The 21,105-nt window shown below is 44.2% G+C and overlaps 1 protein-coding gene across 1 annotated transcript; it reads left to right on the forward strand.

Moving 5' to 3' along the window:
- Window positions 1–19,690: 19,690 nt before the first annotated feature.
- Window positions 19,691–20,230, forward strand: LOC136532406 (uncharacterized). The gene is made up of 2 exons (XM_066525009.1): window positions 19,691–19,845; window positions 19,993–20,230. The coding sequence occupies exons 1-2, from the start codon at window positions 19,691–19,693 to the stop codon at window positions 20,228–20,230; spliced, it is 393 nt and encodes a 130-aa protein (XP_066381106.1).
- Window positions 20,231–21,105: the final 875 nt, after the last annotated feature.

Consider the following 21,105-nt stretch of genomic DNA (forward strand, 5'->3'; position numbering starts at 1 on the left):
TTTCTCCTGAAGAGTCTTTGCAGCAGCTAGCTCTTTGGCATCCAATGTCCACCGTCTAGGGTAATTAAAATTTGTTTGGGCTATAGCTTGAGGGTCTACATACCCGGCTTTCACACTTGGCATTTGTTTGACAATGTGCACTTGCATTCTACAAATCACGGCGTAGGTTAGTTACAACAAAATTCAAAGATTACATTCATATCATATTGGGAGGACAAGGATTTACAGGCACCACGTGCGAATTAGATTCATCTCCATTTCTCCCAGGTGAAAGCATGTGTGCATGTCATTGAAGTCAAAGACAATTTTCCCTATTGGGCTTCCAAATGTGCCAGTGGGGAAGCATGCTTGTATGATATCTATACTCGTTGGGAGAACACACAAGTACCAATCATGGAACCTTCTCATTCCAAGTGGTAGGCGTTGGATGTCCTGGTTTGGTAGGAAGGGCTTGCCTCTTTCATATGTTTTTGGGCAATCCTTTGACCATTCGATGACATCAACATTTGAATACTGCTTTGTAATTTGGTGGAGTTTGCTAGTGACGGCCTCCTCAGAACCCCATGATGGGACTTTTTTAACTTGGTTCTCAGGCTTGAACTGGTCATGGGAATACCACTTGGACACCGACAAGACGTCTTTGATCGGAACATAAACTAGCCTTATGTTGATTGGAATCTTCTTTCGAAGTTCCCATTCAGGCACGTCCTCATCTTCTTGTGCATCACCTTCTTCAGGAGGCACTCGTTGTTCATGTATCGGTTGTGCTTGTTGAGAAGACTGTGGCATCTCATCATGCACTTGCTCGGTATGAGCTGGAGAAGGTTGTGGCATCTCATCAGGCACATGCTCGCTAGGAGGCGGGGAAGAATGTGGCATCTCAGGAATATGGGGGTCACAAGACGGTGAAAATATCTCCCTGACCTCAACAACTCGCTCCAAATTTGGGAGAGGGGGAGGCGGCGTAGAAGCAGTCAATATAATGTCCCGTTTGTGCCAGAGGATGAATTGCCCCATAACGTCTCCGAGTAACACCAGCCCCTCAGGAGTTGCATAGTCTATCCTCCACTGCATGAACTTGGGCTTCACTATATGCACCTCAACCCTAGTGTAGTTCGGTGGTATCTTATTATTGTGGTGTAAGCCACTGAGAGGATGTGCCACACCCGTTGCCACCTCCATCATAGTGTTCTACCGGCCACTGAGAAACACCAAGGTGCAACTAGTTGGTTCCCATTTGCGATCGACTGGGGTTGTGGCTGTAGTGGAACCTTGGTTGCTAGGAACTTTTGAAGGGCTGCCAACTAATGCCAGTTCTCCTGACGGCGTCACTAATATCCGTGGCTCCATAAACAGTCCTTGCTCCTCCAGCGCCTTCACAACTAGAGCCTTCACTTGGAGCTCAAGACTAGTCTCCTGGTCTCGGCCATGTTTCTTATACATGTGCCTTTCCTCTTCGAATCCTTGCTTCCAGGTCATCCTTTTCCCTAGCCCCCTGGTGCGGCCAGTGTGCTCCTTGTTTCCCAAGCCAAGGATAAGCTCATCCCTCTCTCTGGAAGGATTGAATGAGCCCTTCTCCTTATCTTCAGCATATTTCAGTATCCTTAATACCACCTCTTGGGTCTCTGGCTTATCAAACTTAAGATTATTGCCGGATGATTCTATACTCCTCGCATATATCCCGTTCCTTGAGCGTACCTTTAAATTCGTCACATCGATATTCCTAGCAGTTGCGGCCTCTTCGTCCATCTTCCTAAACTGTTCTTCCTTAGCATAGTAGCCACTGGGACCTAGATGATGGTGGTGTTTGTTCCACTTCGCCAGCTCGGTGTTACGGGCACTAAGCTCCAATGCCTCTGGTGAAGTCTTCTAAGCCACGAGCTCCTCCCATTGACTAGGAGTTATTTTGCTGAACTTGTTGAAGGGAGTAAACCCCTTTTGGATATACTTCATGTTGAGCTCCGACCTCCAACATTAGAATGACTCTCCCATCATCCTGATAGCATTTTTTTTACCAATTCGTGCTTACCCTTTGGAAATCTAAAATTGAGCTTCAGCTGCCTATCCCATAGTGTATTCTTTGTGTTCTCTAGTACCTCTTTCTAGTTAGGGATTGCTGGGTTCAATTTATCTCTTACTAGGGCCCCGATCGCATTACGAAATCGTCCTCTTAATTCCTTTGGCTCAAGGATCTCCCCTACTGGCCCAACCTCTGTTATCACATAGCATGCCTTATCTGGATATAGATTTCCTTTTCTATCCCCGTGTTTCCTCTTAGGCTTGGTAGTTGTGGTTGTGTCTTGAGGTTGTGGAGCAGAGGCATCATGATTCGTCTCTATGGCTGTTGCCTCTGCTCTCCTTTCCTCTACTCCGTCTTGTCCAGCGAGATGTCATGGACATCGATGTCGTCTTTTCCAAGTTTCAGGAGGGACCTATATATACGATAGGTCAAAGTGTTAGCAGAGGTAACACAACCAAAGCTTTAGCAAAATTTACAAGCTAAGGCTTTTTCCCTACCTCCTCATTTAGGTCAAAATCCTTGTCCAAATCTTCCTCCATTGGCCTCCTTCTGGCTTCACATGGGAAAGGATCCTCGGGACTTTCATATCCCTCTTATGAGTCATCATCATCATCATCCTCTTCTTCTTCACCTTCAGCAGCCTCTCCTGCTCTTCCTTCTGCTCCCCCTTCCTCCTCGTCACACTGCTCCTGAGTAAGCATCACTTCTGATCCTTTTCTAACTTGTTATTGAACTGCTCCTGAGTTAGCTGGTCCTCTAGTGCTTGCTCCTCATTGGTTGGGTGCTCATCATGCTCGGGGCATCAGGCTGCACTATCTGGTGTCCACGACATTATTTCATGCTTTGTTCTAATAGATGCAAGAAAGTGTGCTTTAGGTATGCGAGAAGGTATAAGAAATCAAAAAGGGCTATAAACCAAAGTAGTCCTATAAAACAACAATATATAAAAAAAAGAGTAGTAGCAGTGGTAGAGACCTCAGAAACATGTCAATCATCATCTGATCTTGAACTTGGAGCATCAAGGCATCATAACAGAGAAGAGAGGAGAAGGTAATGTAGGGGCGACTGCTAATGATGCCAAGTTCCTCACAAGTTCTTGATCATTAGCTCATATTCCATATAATGTATGGACTTGGACAATTTCATCATCGGAAAAACAAAGGAGAGGAGAGGAGAGGGGAGATTTGGCAAAAAAACCAACAGCTGCTTAGCAAACATAGTGCAGCAGCTGATGGCAAAAGACAGGACAACAAGTCCTGGGTGAGTCCTAGGGGATTTGGCAAAAAAAGCAACAACAGCCAACAGTTAGTAGCTAGAAGTAGCAAGTAGTAGTAGTAAGTAGAAAGTAGTTGAGTAGAGTAAGTGTAGCAGTAGAGTGGTAGTAGTAGAGTAAGAGCAGCAGCCACTTAGGAGTAGCGAGTAGTAAGAGGAGGAGTAGTAAGAGTAGTAGTAGTAGTAGTAGTAGTAGTAGTAGTAGTAGTAGTGTTAGGAGTAGTAGTAGTAGTAGTAGTAGTAGTGGCAGCAGCAGTAGCCACTACACACCAGCAGTATATAAGCAAAAAAAATAGAGGAGTGGTAGTAGTAGAGTAAGAGCAGCAGCCACTTAGGAGTAGCAAGTAGTAGTAGTAAGTAGAAAGTAGTAGAGTAGAGTAAGTGTAGCAGTAGAGTGGTAGTTGTAGAGTAAGAGCAGCAGCCACTTAGGAGTAGCGAGTAGTAAGAGGAGTAGTAAGAGGAGTAGTAGTAAGAGGAGTAGTAGTAGTAGTAGGAGTAGTAGTAGTGGTAGGAGAAGTAGTAGTAGTAGCAGCAGTAGTAGCCACTACACACCAGCAGTATATAAGCAAAAAAACAGAGAAGGAGTAGTAGTAGTAGAGTAAGAGCAGCAGCCACTTAGAAGTAGCAAGTAGTAAGAGGAGTAGTAGGAGTAGTAAGAGGAGTAGTAGTAAGAGGAGGAGTAGTAGGAGTAGTAAGAGGAGGAGTAGGAGGAGGAGGAGTAGTAGTAGTGGTAGTAGTAGTAGTAGTAGTAGACCATGTCTTTTGCAACATTCTTAGTTCCTTGTTTTATGTTACTTGGGCACAATCAAGAAAGGAATATGAACAGCAGGTGGCCAATGAAGAAGTGGAATAGATCCACAGTTTCCTCTTCTCTACCTGCAGCATTTCATAGCTCTAGCTATAGACCTGACAGCGAATTTAAGTTGCTACACAATTGCAGCAGTTGCAAGCTACACTGAACTAAAACTAGGCTGCAGGTAACTTGCATATAACAAAAATAGACACAAAAAATTGCACCAAAGGCTGCTGGTGCTAGGTGGCCACCACTACTAATGAGTGACACCATTTTGCATATAACAAAAGTAGTACTAGGTGGTTTGTAGCACTTGAACTTGCAAGGCCCACACCACTCGTGTTACGCGAACCAATAGAGGAAATGCACATGTCTTATATAAAGATGTCTATAATGGTAATGGGGTTATGAACATTATGATAAAATATCAAACTAGATGCCAAAACAAGATGAACTATTTATATGGCTTATTTTTGAACCAGAAAACTGATTCCCATTGTAGCAATGCATTGGCTGGCGCGTGCGTGCGTGCTTTCATCTTATCTTATAATAATGTTATATCCTGTCCGTAGAGTTGAGAGAGCTTCTGACAGCAACAAGTTAAGAGTTGGTAGGGAAGAATGCTAATTCCTGTATCCGTGAAGGAATTTTTGCTAGCTAAAAGAAAATACTAGTCATGAACCATAAGACTTCTAGTCATAGCTACTCACTTGAGATACATATATAGCTGTCAGCTATTTTAAAGATCAAACATGTTTTGCCCACATTGGGAAGTTATTTCCCTTTTCTTTCTATAATAAGGATCTGTTCAGATTCAAACAACAAACTGTTAGAGGAGACCAGCTATAGTTTTTTTATTAGCGGGCTATTAACTAACAACTAACTATTAGAGGAAACCAGCTAATAGTTTTTTTATTAGCGGCTTATTAACTAACATATTAGCTTAGTTCTATTTCGATCCTCTAGGTAATAGATAGTAGTACTTAGCTAAATAGTAAACTAGCTAATAGTTTTTTAATTAGCGAGCTATTAACTAACAACTAACTATTGGAGGAAACCAGCTAATAGTTTTTTTATTAGCGGCCTGTTAACTAACATATTAGCTTAGCTCTATTTGGATCCTCTAGGTAATAGTTAGTAGTATTTAGCTAAATATTAACTAACATATTAACACCAGTTAATAATTTGCATTGACTATAAATAATTTATTTAGTATCAGCTAATATTTTTTATTAGCTAAATAATTTATTTTGAGCTATTGGTTAGACTATAGGTTAGCTAGGGTGTTTAGATCCATCAGAGCTACTTTTAACAGCTAACAATTAGCTTATAGGATACAAACAAAACCTAACTCATACGTTCGAGAGTATCGTGCACATGTTTATAAGCTACTAGTAGACGTGGCAAGTGGACACCACTTTCAACCAAAAGAGATATAATGATGTTAATAATTTTTAGTCCCCAAAGATTAGAGATGATTTAGGGCAAATGGTCGTTTCGGGTTGTTATTATTTTATATTTCATAAGTGTTCTCAATCAATATAATAAGCTCGGCCACTTGAGCTGGTTGCATTGTCTTGTCAAATATTCATAAAATCTGAATCTGTTAGGCAACGACAGGATAAATCTAGGGACAATGGTTTTTTCCCCAATCCTAGCTTAGAACAGAGAAATCAAGAATCCCCGATCTCAAGAAATAGAGAAATCAGGTATCTAATTGCAGAATTAACCGATCAATCAATTAAGATGCCCAATTAAAGAACATTAGGGCATCCAGTACCAAGATGTAGGTCTAAGCACCAGATGAGATGGCACGGCGCAAGGTCTATATATATCCATAGATAGATAGGTACCTGGAGCTTGAGAAGTGGAAGAGTGTTTACCGGTGGCGGAGAAGACGAGGAGGAGGCCAGGCACGGGGCACCGGGAGCCTGCGTCATCAACGTGTGGGGGCAGGACGTTGGGGGCCGGGCGTGGGGCACCGGGAGCCTGCGTCATTGGCGTGCGGGGGCGGGACGCTGGGGGCCGGGCACGGGGCGCCGGGAGCCTGCGTCGTCGGCGCATGGGGGCGGGCGTCGGGGGCCTGGTGTGGGACGCCGAGCGCTGGGGGCTAGTGTGGGCGGGCGCGGGACCGGTGGCGGAAACCCTAGGCGCATGGGGCAGCCTGATGGCATCGGAGGAAGAAGACAGCGCCCAGACTAGATGACTCCCGTGCGCCCTCCTTTTTATACTCGGGACTATTTGTAGGGGCGGTTCCTGATCCAGCCGCCCCTACGAATATTTTCCATTTTTTTAAATTATAAATTCTATACTTTTTATATCATAAAAACATGAAGTAATATAAAAAAATTATGTATCTACACAAATATAATATTTTGTATTATTCTATATATGAAGAAATATATATATAAACAATTTTAGTCAAAACAATATAGAAAACAAAAAAACAAAAATTAAAAATTTGAATTTTAAAACTTCGACTACAATTTTATGACATTAAATGAAATAAAATGAAAATGTTGTAAACATAAAAGTTGGATAACTCATCAACATGTACAACTTTTATTTTGGTCATCTTGTCATGTGACTTTGTTTGAACGATTCAAATTTTGAAATTCAAATAATTTCAACTTGAAACAATATTTTGAAAGAGTAAATGATTTCAGATGAAAAACTCATGAATACCAAAGTTGTAGAACTCATCAATATGTACAACTTTTATTTTGATCATATTTTCATTTGACCAAATTTGAACTATTGAAATTTTGAATTTCACTAAATGGCAACTTCAAACAAGATTTTGAAACCTTAAATGATTTCAACAATAAAAGTCGTGAACATAAAAGTTTTTGAACTCCTCACTATCTATGACTTTTATTTTGGTCACTTCTTCATGTGACAAAGTATTAGTAAACATTGTTCATAAATTCACATATGACTCATAGTTTCATGAACTATACGAGAAACATGTTGATTTGTGAATAATGTTTACTATCACTTTGTCAGATGAAGAAATGATCAAAATAAAAGTTGTAGATCTTGATGAGTTATACAACTTTGTTATTCATCACTTTTTTAGCTGAAATCATTTAATGGTTGAAAATCTTGTTCAAACTTGTCATTTTTTAAATTTGAAAATTTGAAGTGCTCAAACTTTGTCAAATGAAAAGAATGACCAAATCAACACACTAACTTGATAGGGCAAGATTTTAGAAAATTTTAGAAAAAAATTATCACATTTGGAGTTAGTATGAGGGAGAAAGACTAATTACAAATTTTACTCAGAGATTAAAAAGAAAAATCACAACTGTTCATGATGATCAATGATGAACAAGTGTGATTTCTCTTTTTAATCTATGGCTGAAACTTGTAACTAGTTTTTCTCCCTCATACTAACTCCAAATGTGATGGTTTTTCCCTAAAATTTTCTAAAATCATGCTCTATCGTTTTAGTCTAGTCATCTATCTTTGTCACTAATTTTGAACAATTCAAATTTTAAATTTTAGAAAATGACAGCTTCAAACCTGATTTTCAAACACTAAATGATTTTAGATGTAAAGGTGATGAATATAAAAGTTGTATAACTCATCAAGATCTCCTACTTTTATTTTGGTCATTTCTTTATTTCATAAAGTGTTAAGTGATTTCATAAAGTTTTAGTAGTAATAGAGTGGATGTTCAAATAGAGTCATCTAGATGTTGCAAAGGGTACTCTCACACACATGCATAAAATGTAGTCTCACACACATACAAAAATATGTAGTCTTACACACGTACATAAATATATAGTCTCACACGCATGCATAAATGAAGTCTTACAAACACAAACTTACACAAACACTCCACGTTCAACAACTAGCTAGCCCGCTGTAACGACTTTCCCCTTGACACATTTTCGTTCCCATGGCATTATGTCTTTGGGGAGGTTCTTTTCCACAACACTGATCGTCTCAGGAAAGTCTGTGAATAGCGGCATCTCATCATAGTTATTGTAGGCTTCAACATTGTCCACGCCATCAACTCCAATAATGTACTATTTCCCAGAGGCAACCACGTGCTTTGTCTTTGTCTGCGGGGGGAGGTTACTTTGTGGGTCAGACATATAGAAAACTTGTGTGACACTTGAAGCAAGCACCCAAGGGTCATCTTGGTAGCCTAGATTCTCGAGGTCTAGGACTCTCAATCCGATCTCGTTCAGTTGGTGTTGTTTGATCCAGCGGCATCGAAACAGGGCCACCGTTATATCCATTCCATAGTCAAGTTCCCATATCTCTTCAATGATGCCAAAGTATTGGATCTTTTGCCCTAATCCATCGAGAGCCTCTATTTGAACGCCGTTGTTTTGGTTCACATATTTACTACCCTTTGCGTGGGTATAGTACGTATACCCATTGATGTCATAAGCATTCCAAGATGTCACTTGTCTCGATGGCCCCTCCACCAACCTACTGATGGTAATAGAGTCTATGGTTTCTCTAGGTGGTATGTTTTGGTCCTTCAAACATGTAGTTAGTCATTGCTTGTGTTGTTTCATGACCCAATCATCCGAACGACCATTTCTCTCCGCCATAATGATAGCCAAGTGTTCATCAATGTACGGTTGCATCAGTTGTGTACTCTACAAGACACTGTAATATGCCTGACTCACCTCTTTGTAATCATGGTCAATGAACACTTTTCTACCACTAGTGCCCTTCCCAGCCAACCTACCCTTGTGATGAGAATTGGGTTTACCAATCCCTTTCTGTACTTTTAGGTACTCTTGACAGCACTCGATGACTTCTTCAGTACTGTAACCCTCTATCATGGAGCGCTCTGGGTATGCTCGATTATGCACGTATCAACTTAGAACTGACATGAACCGCTCATAGGACCACATTTCATGCAAGTAGCAAGGGCCTAGCGCCTGTATTTGATGAACCATGTGAATCATGAGATATGGCATTATATCAAAAAAAGCCTAGAGGTAAACACATCTCTAGTTGGTTTTGTGTCTCCATCACAAATTCATGTAGCTCACTCAGCTCTTGCTTACCAATCGTCTTCTGTGAGATCTTCGAAAAGAAGTAGCACATGCGGGTGATGGCCATTTTCAAGAACTCTGGCTTTATAGCCCTGATTGCAATAGGTAGAAACACTGTCAGCATCACATGGCAATCGTGAGCCTTGTAGCATGTTATTAACAAGTCCTTCATCGACACTAGCTTCTTCACATTTGCTGAAAACCCAGTCAGGACTTTGATCCCCCTTAGGAAAGTGCATATAGCTCTCTTCTCGTCTGGTGTTAGGTTGAAGCATGCTATGGGCAGAGTGTATTTTCCATTAGCCTCAGGTACCGGGTGAAGCTGTGCCATCACGTTTAGCTGCACCATGTCTTTCCGTGCTTTTAGACCATCCTTTGACTTGCCTGTGTCCATCAAGGTAGCAATGAGACTCTCAAAGACATTCTTCTACATGTGCATAGCATCAATGGCATGGGGGACCTCCAAGTCTGGCCAATAAGGAAGATACTGAAAGAAGATCGATTGTTTCTTGAAAGGTACGCCTTCGATAGGAGGTGTGCTTCTATCTCTGTTCGTCCCATCCGGATTCTTCTTTCCATAGACAATGCGTATGTTTTTCACTATTCTGTACATGTGTTCTCTGTTATGACATCTCTCCGGAGGGGGTTCAATCTCCGAGGTGTTGTCATAAAATCTAAAGAACAATTTGCTGTGGTACTTGTGACTTGTCTTTAAGAAGCATCGGTTCCTTAGGTAAACTATCTTCTTGGATGCATCCAGGTACACCCATGTAGTACCATCCAAGCAAACTAAGCATCCCATCTTCCCTTTGATATGTCTAGACAAAGCAAACAACACAGGGTAATCATTGGTAGTAACAAATATTATTGCTCTACATATGAAGTCCTCCTTTCAGAACACATCGTACATCTGCTCCCCATGCCTCCATAGCCTCTCCATTTCTTGCATCAAAGGCTCGAGGAACACATCTATATCAATGCCTAGTTGTTTAGGGCCAAAAATAAGAATAGTGAGGAGAAGGTACTTTCTCTTCTGACACAACTATGTTGGGATGTTGTACATGGTCAAGATCACTGGCCATGTGTTGTGGTCATGCATCCTCTCATTGAAGGGATTCATTCCATCGATGCTCAATCCAAACTATACATTCCTTGGGTCATCACTGAATTCTTTGTGCTTCTCATCAAACCTTTGCCACTAACTACAATCAGCCGGGTGTGCAATCTTATCATCATCCACCTTGCGCTCATCATCCCACCATGTCATGAGTGCGGCTTCTTTAGGGTTTAGGAAGATATGTCTCAAGCGGTCGGTCACTGGCAGGTACCACATTACCAAGGCAGGAATTTTTCTCTGCTTTGTATCGTTGCCTAATGGAGTGTCCTCTAGGGGCTAAAATTCTTGTACCACCTTTTTGTACCCTTCTTATTCCTCTTTTTCCCCATGGAGGGTTCGTCCCCATCATAAAGGTCATTGTTCTTGTACTGGCTAGCCCCACACTAGGGACATTTATCTAGTGACTTAAACATTTTGCCACAAAAAAGTATACAGTGGTTGGGGCATGCATGGATTTTTTCAACCCCCATTGTTAATGGACTTATGACCTTCTTCGCTTGGTATGTGTTGGTGGGAACTGAGTTTGGTTGTGGCAGCACCCATGACAGGAGATGCAACAGATCATTGAAACTACAGTCTGACTAGCTGTACTTAGCCTTCAGGATGAGCAGCTCAAGCACAAAACGTAGCAATGTCCAATGTGTTGGATAGCCCTTTTCAACACCATACATGGTCTCCTTCAATACTTTTGTCACCCTTTCCAAATTTTCTAGACCTTTCGGGCTATTTAGTAAAATCTCTGGTCCAAGGGCTCGAATCATGTCCTCCAAATCATCTTCATCCCCGGCACGTGCTCCACCATCATTATTGGCACCACCTTCGTTGTTACCATCCCAACCACCAGCATCACCACCTTGTTCATTACCAAACTCGAAATCCATTCGTGCATCAAGCTCTGCTGAATATTGGGACAGGGATTCTATGGTTTCGTTGTCGTATTCCTCCTCATCCTCGTCGTTAATAATAACCGTTTCACCATGATGAATCCACACTGTGTAGTCCTCAACAAATCCTCGCATAATCAAATGTGATCTGATGATAGTCACATCTGTCCATGCCACGCGGTTCTTGCAATCTTTACAGGGTCAAATAATTGTATCCTTATTCTCTTTCAATGTCGTTACATGCTTCTTTGCGGCTTCAATAAATTTATCCACCTCTTCACGGAAACCTGCCTTGAACCTTAACGAACCATACATCTAAGAGTTCCTATACTCCATCTTTTACAACAACAACAAAACAAACATTAAAGGACTACTTATTCAGTTATATATAAAAATGAATCAAAGTAATAATTACTTGAGAATAATTGTATATACTTCAGATATATATGAATATAAATCTAATATAATTACATGAAGTTTACAAACACACCATGGTAGAGGAAAATTAATTAATGGCATTTATCCATAAATAATTAAAATATATATTTATTGATTACAATAAACAATTTCAAAGACAACAATTAGCAACAATTATACTTTACCCAATATCTTTCATACAAACCCTAGTCCAATTTCATCAAAAATAAATTTACAAAAATGAAATTAATAAAAAAAACCAAACCCTAGATCTAGATCCACATGCACATGAAACATCCATAAAACTAACTAATTGTTCACTAAAATCAAGAAACATGGACCAAAAAATGGTATGATCTTGTTCCCCTCCCTAATTTACCCTAGTACATTTAAAACTTGGGTCTAATTTGCTTCATAAGTAGCTCAAGCACCATAGAAGAGAGAGAAAAACAAAACTCTAATTACTCACTAACCAACCATTAAAACGTCAAAAAAAGTGTGGAATAGCATTTTCTTACCTTCTAGAACCTCTCCACCAAAGAATTTAAGACCAAAACCTTCCCCCCTTAGTAGAGCAATTTTTGGGAGGTGCCCAAGGCCTCCCCACCTTTCTTTCATGGGTTGGAGTGAGTGACCCGAGGAGGAAGAAGGTGCTGCAGCTGTTTTATATGTGGGTCATTTGTAGGGCGGCTGGTGATTGAGCCGCCCCTACAAATCGGAGCTATGTATATGTGGGCATTTGTAGGGGCGGCTCATATCACCGGCCGCCCCTGCTATTCCATTTGTAGGGGCAGCTAGTGTCTGGACACCCGAGCACACCACTGTAGGAGCGGCTCCATCCCCAGCCGCCCCTACAAAAAAATCGAACCGTTACTAAAAATGTTTTTACGTAGTGTATTGCATCAATATGATGAAGTGACAACATCAAGGTGATAGGCTGCTAAACGTGTCTTCACCTATAGATTTAGCTTGTTTGTGTAGTTGTATACAGGGATCGTAAAAGCTTTGTAAGGGATCGGAACCTGCATGTAAATGCAAGCACAAGCATACAAGAATAGGAACAGACGTTCTACAGTTCCCTTGGCCTATGAATATCATTGGCTAGATCATTTACTTTATGCGAGATTGATCACATGACTGATAAATTCAATGAAATTAAGATAGGAACGAAGGCCAAGCAAGAGGATGCATCTCACCAGCGCTTCATGTTTCACGACCAAGAGATGATGGATGACGGCGAGAGGAGGAGCTGAGGAGGCCTCCCATGCCATGCATCCTAGTGTTTTGGTGATGAAAAGAAGATAGAGCTGATGGGCTAGCTAGCAGCCTGGAGGGGAAATCAATGACCATGGAGCCTCTTACCAGCACTGGGAATGTAATAGGCAGTGGTGAGATGCTCCGATGAGCACGGCGAGCAACGTTGCGGGTCACCACCCACAACAAAAACTAGCGTGGTGGATGAGGCGTGAACCTGCGGTTCCCACAGAGGAGGAGGGAGGGCTTGTGGTGCTTTCAACTAGGAGATCGACAGCAACGATGTGGAGCTCGGCAATGGCGGGCGATGGCGATTGAGGGCACTGTAGCGCAGGGAGAGGAAAAGGAGCGGCCAAGAAGAATTGTGGCGAGTATGCTGGTCTGTTGAAACATGAACGTCAGTGATTGTAATAGAACCGTCCAATTAATAAGAGCACAAGTACAATAGCAATCATCAAAGGGATCAAACTTTCATACTTGAGCCCATATAAACCCGGTAGTCCATTGAAATCACAAAGGATCTCAAACCAACCAACATACAAGACAAGATCATACATGATTCAACATAACAAGTCACATGTTACATCACAGTTCACAAATGGTTCACAAGTATTTCACATACATCAGAGTTCACATACAAACCAAGTTCAAATAGCAGAAGCAAAGTAGTTTGACATCAACATCATGCTTAGTTCAAATACATGCCAGTACCATAGTTAGTTCTAGCAAAAGCATAATAGAGCGGATAACTTAGGAGTACCATGCCCCATGGTTTAGTCCTCATCCACGACAGGATGAAGGCAGTTCTTATAGTACCCATGATACATCATATCATCTACAACAAGAGGGAATAAACCCTGAGTACGAGAATGTACTCAGCTAGACTTACCTGTCATAAACCAAAAATAACATGACACTAAGGAGTATGCAAGGCTTTATCGGTGGACAATCGACGCCGAGGACAGCTTTTCATCAAGAAGGGGAGGATGATGAGGACATGACACCCATGCATATGACCATGTTTGGTGCATGGGATAGAGGGGAAGGAGGCTAGCAAGGGTGTCCAAGTCAAGAAGGAGGCCCGAGGCTAATTCGGTTCGAGTCCCCGAGGTGGAGGCCCAAAGCAACTCAAGTTCGAGTCTGTCTCGAAATCTAGGACCAGTCTGCCTTAAACTGGTCACCCAAGACGCATCCGGACTCCGTTTTTGATGATCCATATATGGATGGAAAGCTAATTTGATAAGGAAGCCAATCCAAGTGGTTTCATGTCAAAACCTCTTCGGAATCAACGGGAATCGTCGAAACAAGTCTGCATCCAAAATCTGCCAGGGTGCTGCAACACCTTCTTTTGGTCCGTTGGACCGTGTATCGTGTTTGGGCCCATTAGGGGGCGCATCCAGGGTAGGCGACGACCCTAAGACCTTTATAATCATATGCCACCGCCATCATTAGGTCTTGGGTTTTGCTTAGATTATTCTATCAAGAACAGTTTCGCCGTTCATCAGTTTGTGAGACCCCAACTTTGTGAGATTAATCATTCATCTGCAATTTGGTTGTGTTATTTCTTGTTCTTGCTTGTGTTCTTCGTTGTGCAGGCAGGGATTAGCCTTCTTGGCAAGGTCAACCTGGTCCGTGACTTGGTTGATAACCAGAGGAACTATGGTGCTAAGATTGTAGGGTTCAATCTTTCGATCTGAAGCCGGATCGGTGTGTCATTCTCCGCCACAACGATAGTTACCTCTACCTGACGGAAGATCGGGATCCCCGTCTCCATTACCAATCCCCACCAAAAGAAGTACCGGACTGCTGCTTGAGCCATGGGGTTGCAATGGAATGGCCTGCAACAGATCTTCCATGTGTCTCTTGCTGAATTTTTCTCTCAATGCTCATAGCTTGATCTACAAGGTCTTGCAAAGTATGATATGGAAACATCTCAACAAAACCAGAAATTTCTTCATTGTGGTCACCCAAAAATCTTTCCATTTTTGACTCCAAATCCTCTCTAATTCCAGCCCGCACCAACAGCAACTCCATCTCCTTATAATACTCATCAACTGATCTTTTTCCCTGCTTCAACATTTGCAACCTATTGCGAAGGTCATGCTAATAGCTAGAGGGTACAAATCGCCTTCTCATCACTTGCTTCATCTCTTCCCATATGTTGATATGTTCATGACCCAACACAAGTTGATTCTCCTGTATTTGATTCCACCAAGTGAGGGCATAACCAGAGAACTCAATTGAAGCAAAATTGACACGCCTTTGATCAGAGAGATTATGCACTCTAAAAATTTGATCACACTACTCAGCCACTCAAGATATGCATCTGCACCTTCTCTTCCAATAATTTTTGGGATACTTAACTTGACACGAGCAATGTTGTCTGGGTCATCCCTATTATAATGACCATAATGATGCTCCCTATCTTTATGATCAGCACGCCGGCGATGATCTCGGCACCGCCCAAACAGACCATCATTTGCAAAGGGATTCTCATTATCAACAAATCCCTCTTCATGATCAAAGTCATCAGATTCTTCATCTTCAAAATGCACACGGTGGTCACGACCATGCCAGTGAGCTCATCCTCCATTTCAACCACGATGACCAGCCCACCTACCACTACCACGACCATCTCTGAAATGGTCATGTCCCGCATCAGAATTTTTACCACCAGATTCATCATATTGATGGTGAGGAGCCCTTCGTTCATCTGTAGGCATGCGTGCATCGAGCATTCTCTCCATGGCCTCCAAGAGCAAGTCTGCCATTTGGTGCAACTTAGCCCGTACAACAGGGGGTTCTTCTTCTCCATGACGACCACCATGAATACTCGAATTGGATCCTACCATGTTAGCACTTATGCAAGAAACATTGTGGAATCGCACAACCTCACCTCTTACTTACCAATGCTCTTGCTTGTTCTCAAGGATAGTGAGTGTGCAAGTGTAGCAGTTAAATGGAAGTGATTGAGAGGTCGCAAGGATTACGAGTCGAATGTCCCGGTTTCAGATTTTGGTGGAGCTATAGGTGGCTAATCAAGGGAGGCTACGGTACCGCAAACTAAGTGGTTTCATGTGTTCAAAAGATATGAATTTGCTGCTATTGAGATTACCACAAACTTGAATATGTAAACTGAAATTTGCAGTTATACAACCCACAACACAACCCCTACTTTTCAAATCTTTTCACTTCTCTTTTTTTTGAATCTTTCTTCCTTTGTTCTTCTTTTTTTTGATTTTTTATCACTAACAGGGGTGCGGATAACAAATGAAAACAACACGATAAATGTGAAGATGGTGACTAGTAGCTTGATGAACACAACAACACAAAGGTAGCAGTACCACCAAAAGATGGTGACTAGCAGCTTGATGAACACAACACAAAGGTAGCAGTACCACCAAAAAGGATTTTTTTGGCTTTTTAGTGGACTTTAGGAGATGAACAAAAACAGTAACAAATGATAGATAAATCAAAGGTAAATATGTGGATGATGGTGAGACCTACCATGACAACGAAAGCTTTGATACTAGTTGATAAAAAACATCCTTGAGGGTGGCCCGATCTTCACTACAGTAGGTCACAAATCAAAGATAACTTGCTGCGAATAGCGGAATAACTAGCTTTATATCTGAAAAAGGTTGGATGCGTCCAAGCGATGGGGAGAGAGGCACCAAAATTGTGAAGACTTCGACTTGATCTCCGAATGACTACAGAACCGCAATCCAGAACTCATCCGCATAAAATGGTGCAGCTGTACTAGAAACCGTAGAGCATGAACTAGGGGAACCCAGAGGGATCACTTCACAAGTCCAAGAAGAACAAGGAAGAACAAAGGTTTGGGTAAGGCACTCAGTAACTTGGCTACAATATGAGGGGTTTATTAATTCATCAAAAGGTACCTAATAGCTTAGAGGTAGGGGATATTTATACTAGGAACAACCCTCCTAGTTAAGTGTGAAAATGAATTGGAGTTTCTGAAGATAGGCAATGTGAAAGGTCCCCTCGAGAAGGATTCCCGAAGTGGTCTCGTGTGACTGTTGGCCTCCAGAGCAGTGTCCACTAATCTGGCCATAACTCTTTATTGAGAAGTCCAAATTCTACCCCTAGCAGACTATTGACCTTCTGCGTCACTTTTTTCTAGGGTCTGTTTGTCCGTCCGTGTTACTTGTCATCCCCGTTACTTTTCCCTAGGTCTTGTCATCCGTCCATGTTACTTTTCTAACGGAGCTATTTGGTAGGACCGTGTCTTGATCCTTTGGCCATATGCCTTCCATATCTTCATGTGTAAACCTAAGCATCATCAAGATAGGACATTTAGGTAGTATAACATTCTTAGAAGTGTTAAAATTACAATAAGTTAGGAATGAATTCACCTGCTCTTGAAGTTTCTTGGCATGGCTTCTTGTAAGTGGCCCTTGATTTGTATCCTTTGGACTTGAGCTAGCATTCATGACTGGGATGTCCTCATCACATGCCACAGTTCCAACCCAGCAACAGCTAGTGTGCCAGGTAGGGGGTAGCGTCAAGTGCGACTTAGGCTCTTCGATGGCCAGAGCCACCTGCCTCATCATCGGAGCAAGCGGCGCCGCCCTAGACAGTGGCATTCGCTTCCCTGGTGAGTTCTTCATCACATTCGGTGTCTTTGCCCTGAGCTAGGTCCTCAACTTTGGGATCCTAGCCTATGTCACTGACTGCTATGATGAGCTTCATCCCCACGTTAGGGCCACGCTGGTGAGCAATGAGCTCTGAGCGTCGCCTCCTCCACCAGGACTTCTAGGAGTGGATCTCGAGGTCCTGGCTTGATAGATCTAGCATGGTCTGGGTCCACACCCCACCATGTTGGACCAGCGCTAGATGTTCTATAGCTGGCCAATGTCCACCACCAGATCACCACTGGTGAGGTGCTCCAACCATCTAACCGCTTCTAGTACTACCTCCTGGACCTAACATTTGCGATCTAGAATGCGGCAGCATCCTTCTAGCTAGAGCTGGAGCACCTCATCAACCATGCCACGCCAAGAAGCGCCATCCTATCTAACACCGCGGGGGCAAATGTCCCCTCGCTGTGCACCTTCCTCAAGATCCTCTCAGGGAATTACCCAGAGTACGACTCTGATGACATCAACTACTATGCCCTACCACGCATGTGCTACTACATCGATGGTGAGGGTCTGCCTGAGGAGGCACCTGAGCTCATGCTGCTGGACTAGAGTCCCCACAGCCGTGCAATGTACCTTTAGGAGAAGGCGGATCACCTATAGGCTCGGTAGGTGGACCTAGAGGTCATCAAGGTAGAGCTCGGGTGACAAAGGTAGGACTTTGTGTAGCAATAGGCTGTGCAGCCCCTGGCAATGGCGACAATGCATGCACGGGGGCTCCCAGCACCCTAAGCTTCCCCTAAGCAGCCTACAACATGGCGGCCACCACCTATCGACTAGAGGACATTTTCGACATGCCGGACCCAAAGACCAACGAGCGCCTACACAAGACAAAGGAGCTTCTCCACATTGCCCTTGAGCAGTCGGCCAAGAGTTTTGCCTCTTAGCGTCATGTCGCGCTCTCTAGACCATCCTAGCTGACGACCACTACCAATGGGAACCACTCCAATGCGCACGCCCTACTGATGGGTGGAAGCTGTGGTGACTCCTCTGACAGTAGCTTTGGTCATCCGTGGACCAGGGGTGCCAAGCCTCGATAAGAGCGAAGGCGTGAGCCTTCCCCCCAGCGTCCTCCCATGCACCACTAGGTCGACGACAACTGCGATGTTTGCGACACCATCGAGGCTAGGTGCCATGCTCAGGCATAGTCTCATACTCCTGAGCGAAGGGACAGGGGCACCATCATGGATCACTTTGGCCCCTAGGTATTTAGGGCGGTGACCCAGGTGGCCCCCTACCCTAGGCGATTCTAGACTCCAACGCACATATCCAAGTACGATGGTGAGACCAACCTAGACCATTGGCTCAAGGACTACTGCCTCACCATGAGGGCTAGGGGGTCTAACGATGACTTCACCATCTAGTACCTTCCCCTGCTCCTGTCGAGCTCAACCAGGGCTTGGCTCTAGCAACTCAAGCTCGATAGCATCCGCTGCTGAGGAGACCACCACTCCATCTTTGTCAGGCACTTCTAGGGTACATACACTCAGCCCAGGAACTCGTGGGACCTTCACACTGTAGGTAGAGGGCCGATGAGACCCTCTAGGAGTACATCTAGTGTTTCTCAAAGAAGCGCAATGAGCTCCCAAACATCACCGACACTGACATGATCAACACCTTCATCTGTGGCATGACCTACGAGGCCATGAGACCCCACGCATGATGAGGGAACTCCTAGATAACGCCACCTATTACACCACTGGTGAGGAGGCTGTCTAGGCCAACTTTAGTGGCAAGGCCAAGGCCACCGGCCACCTCAGTGGTGGAGATGGTGACGATGATCCTATTTTGTCCCAGCACCACTACGACAAGAGGAACAAGGACCAAAAGCGTCATGGGAAGGAGATGGTGGCCGTGGCTGACCACGCTACTTGGCCTCAACCCCACGAGCGCCTCCTCAAAGAATGCACCACCATTAGGGGCTACATCCATGGCACCCTTGGCCAATAGGGCAAGGCCCAGAAGCCTACCCCTAAGGCCAGCAAGCCAATGGACGGGTGCCCTGGAGGACGAAGCTGAGTTTCCTGAGGCTAACCATTGCCTCATGATCTTTGGGGGCTCCTAGGCATACAAATCCCGCTGGTAGCGCCGCATCACCAAGTAGGAGGTGAATGTTGTCCACACCCTCACTGCCCCAATGTGGCTCCGATGGTTCTAGACGGCCATCACCTTCGACCAGGAGGATCACCCTGTTCATGTTCCACACCCAAGGTGCTACCCGCTCATGGTTAGCCTAATCGTGGGTACCATGCGCCTCACCAATGTGCTGATGGATGGGGGCCGTGGCCTCAACATACTCTACGCCAGCACCCTCGACATGATAGGCATCCCGCGAAGTAGCCTGAGCCCCAGCAAGGCACCATTCTACGGGATCATCCCAGGGAAGGAGGTCATGCCCCTCGGGTGCATCTAGCTCAACATCACCTACAGCCAGCCAAACAACTTCCACAAGGAGCCACTCACCTTTGAGTTGGTCAACTTCCCCAGCATCTACCACACCCTTCTAGGCTGGCCATGCTTCGCTAAGTTCATGACTATTCCCAACTATAGCTACCTGAAGCTCAAGATGCTTGGCCCAAAGGGGGTCATCACTGTCAAGGGTAGCTTTGAGCAAGCCTACTATTGCGAGCAGGACTGCGTCGCCCAAGCGGCCACACTCGTTGCCCCCTATGTTCCTGATGGCCCTGACCACAATGCAGGAAGGGCATTGGCAGAAGGAGCAGCCAAGGCAGCAATGGTGCTCGACCGACTGAGTATCGGTGAGGCATCCAAGAAGGGGTCAACCTGATCGAGGTGTGTTCTAACCTTTCCCCATGAGGGAAGGCTATCACTGAGCCATCCACCTAGAAGCACTATCTCTCAAGCTAGTACCTATCTGCCAATGTCCTTTGCTAGCCCACCTCTCCAATGACAAAGACCAAGATAAGTCCTGTCCTCCCGACCTTCTTACTCTACTCATTTTTTGCCACTGTCTCCTTTGTCTCGAGCTACTCTAGCAGATGCTTGGTTGTGCCCAAAGCTTGACTAAACTAATCACCTATTGCCCTCTATGAAGGAGAACTACACCAAAAGGTCCCCGAGCGAGGCAAGAACTAGACGGACAAAGCAGGAGAAGTGGGAGAGAGGTCGGCAAGGCGCTAACGGAACAGCCCCGGCCACTGTGTTACCAGCTATGTCCCCTATCCCTTCTCTTGTGTTCATTGCATCCATTTACAGCTATCTCTATCTCCTAATCCTTCATCAGATCATGCCTCCTAGCCAAATGTTGGCATAGGACAACTCAGAAGGGGCATCACTAAGGGTTCTAAGGCCAGTCCAAGGGGCTTCAAGGCCACCCGAGGCACCTAAAGTGTGAGGGACACCGATGGTCGGGCACTAGAGGCCTTAGCCAGATGCTTAGAAGCAAAGCCGACCGACCATCACGCGATGTCCGAGTACCTACCTAGAGCCACTCGTGGTGACCCACTGAGGAAGGCAATGACCCCCGAGCACCAATAGATGGGCTTGGGAACTATACGAGTGGCTTGGCCGAGAAGTTGAGGATCTCCTCTTAGGGGGACATGACCGGGGCATAGAACGACTGTAAACCTAGGGTTCTCATGGACTTACATATTACAAGCACGGGCATGGCGATCTTGGCCATCGAGGCCATCATCGTAACAG

The sequence above is a fragment of the Miscanthus floridulus genome, unplaced genomic scaffold (assembly GCF_019320115.1).
Source record: "Miscanthus floridulus cultivar M001 unplaced genomic scaffold, ASM1932011v1 fs_605_7_8, whole genome shotgun sequence".
NCBI classification, from domain to species: Eukaryota; Viridiplantae; Streptophyta; class Magnoliopsida; order Poales; family Poaceae; genus Miscanthus; species Miscanthus floridulus.

What these genes read in the sequence shown, in the direction of transcription:
- LOC136532406 (XM_066525009.1), top strand. Translation starts at nt 19,691, where the DNA reads ATGCGCCTCACCAATGTGCTGATGGATGGGGGCCGTGGCCTCAACATA. An exon ending in AAGGAGGTCATGCCCCTCGG is followed by an intron (nt 19,846 to 19,992) that starts GTGCATCTAGCT and finishes TCCCAACTATAG; the next exon opens with CTACCTGAAGCTCAAGATGC.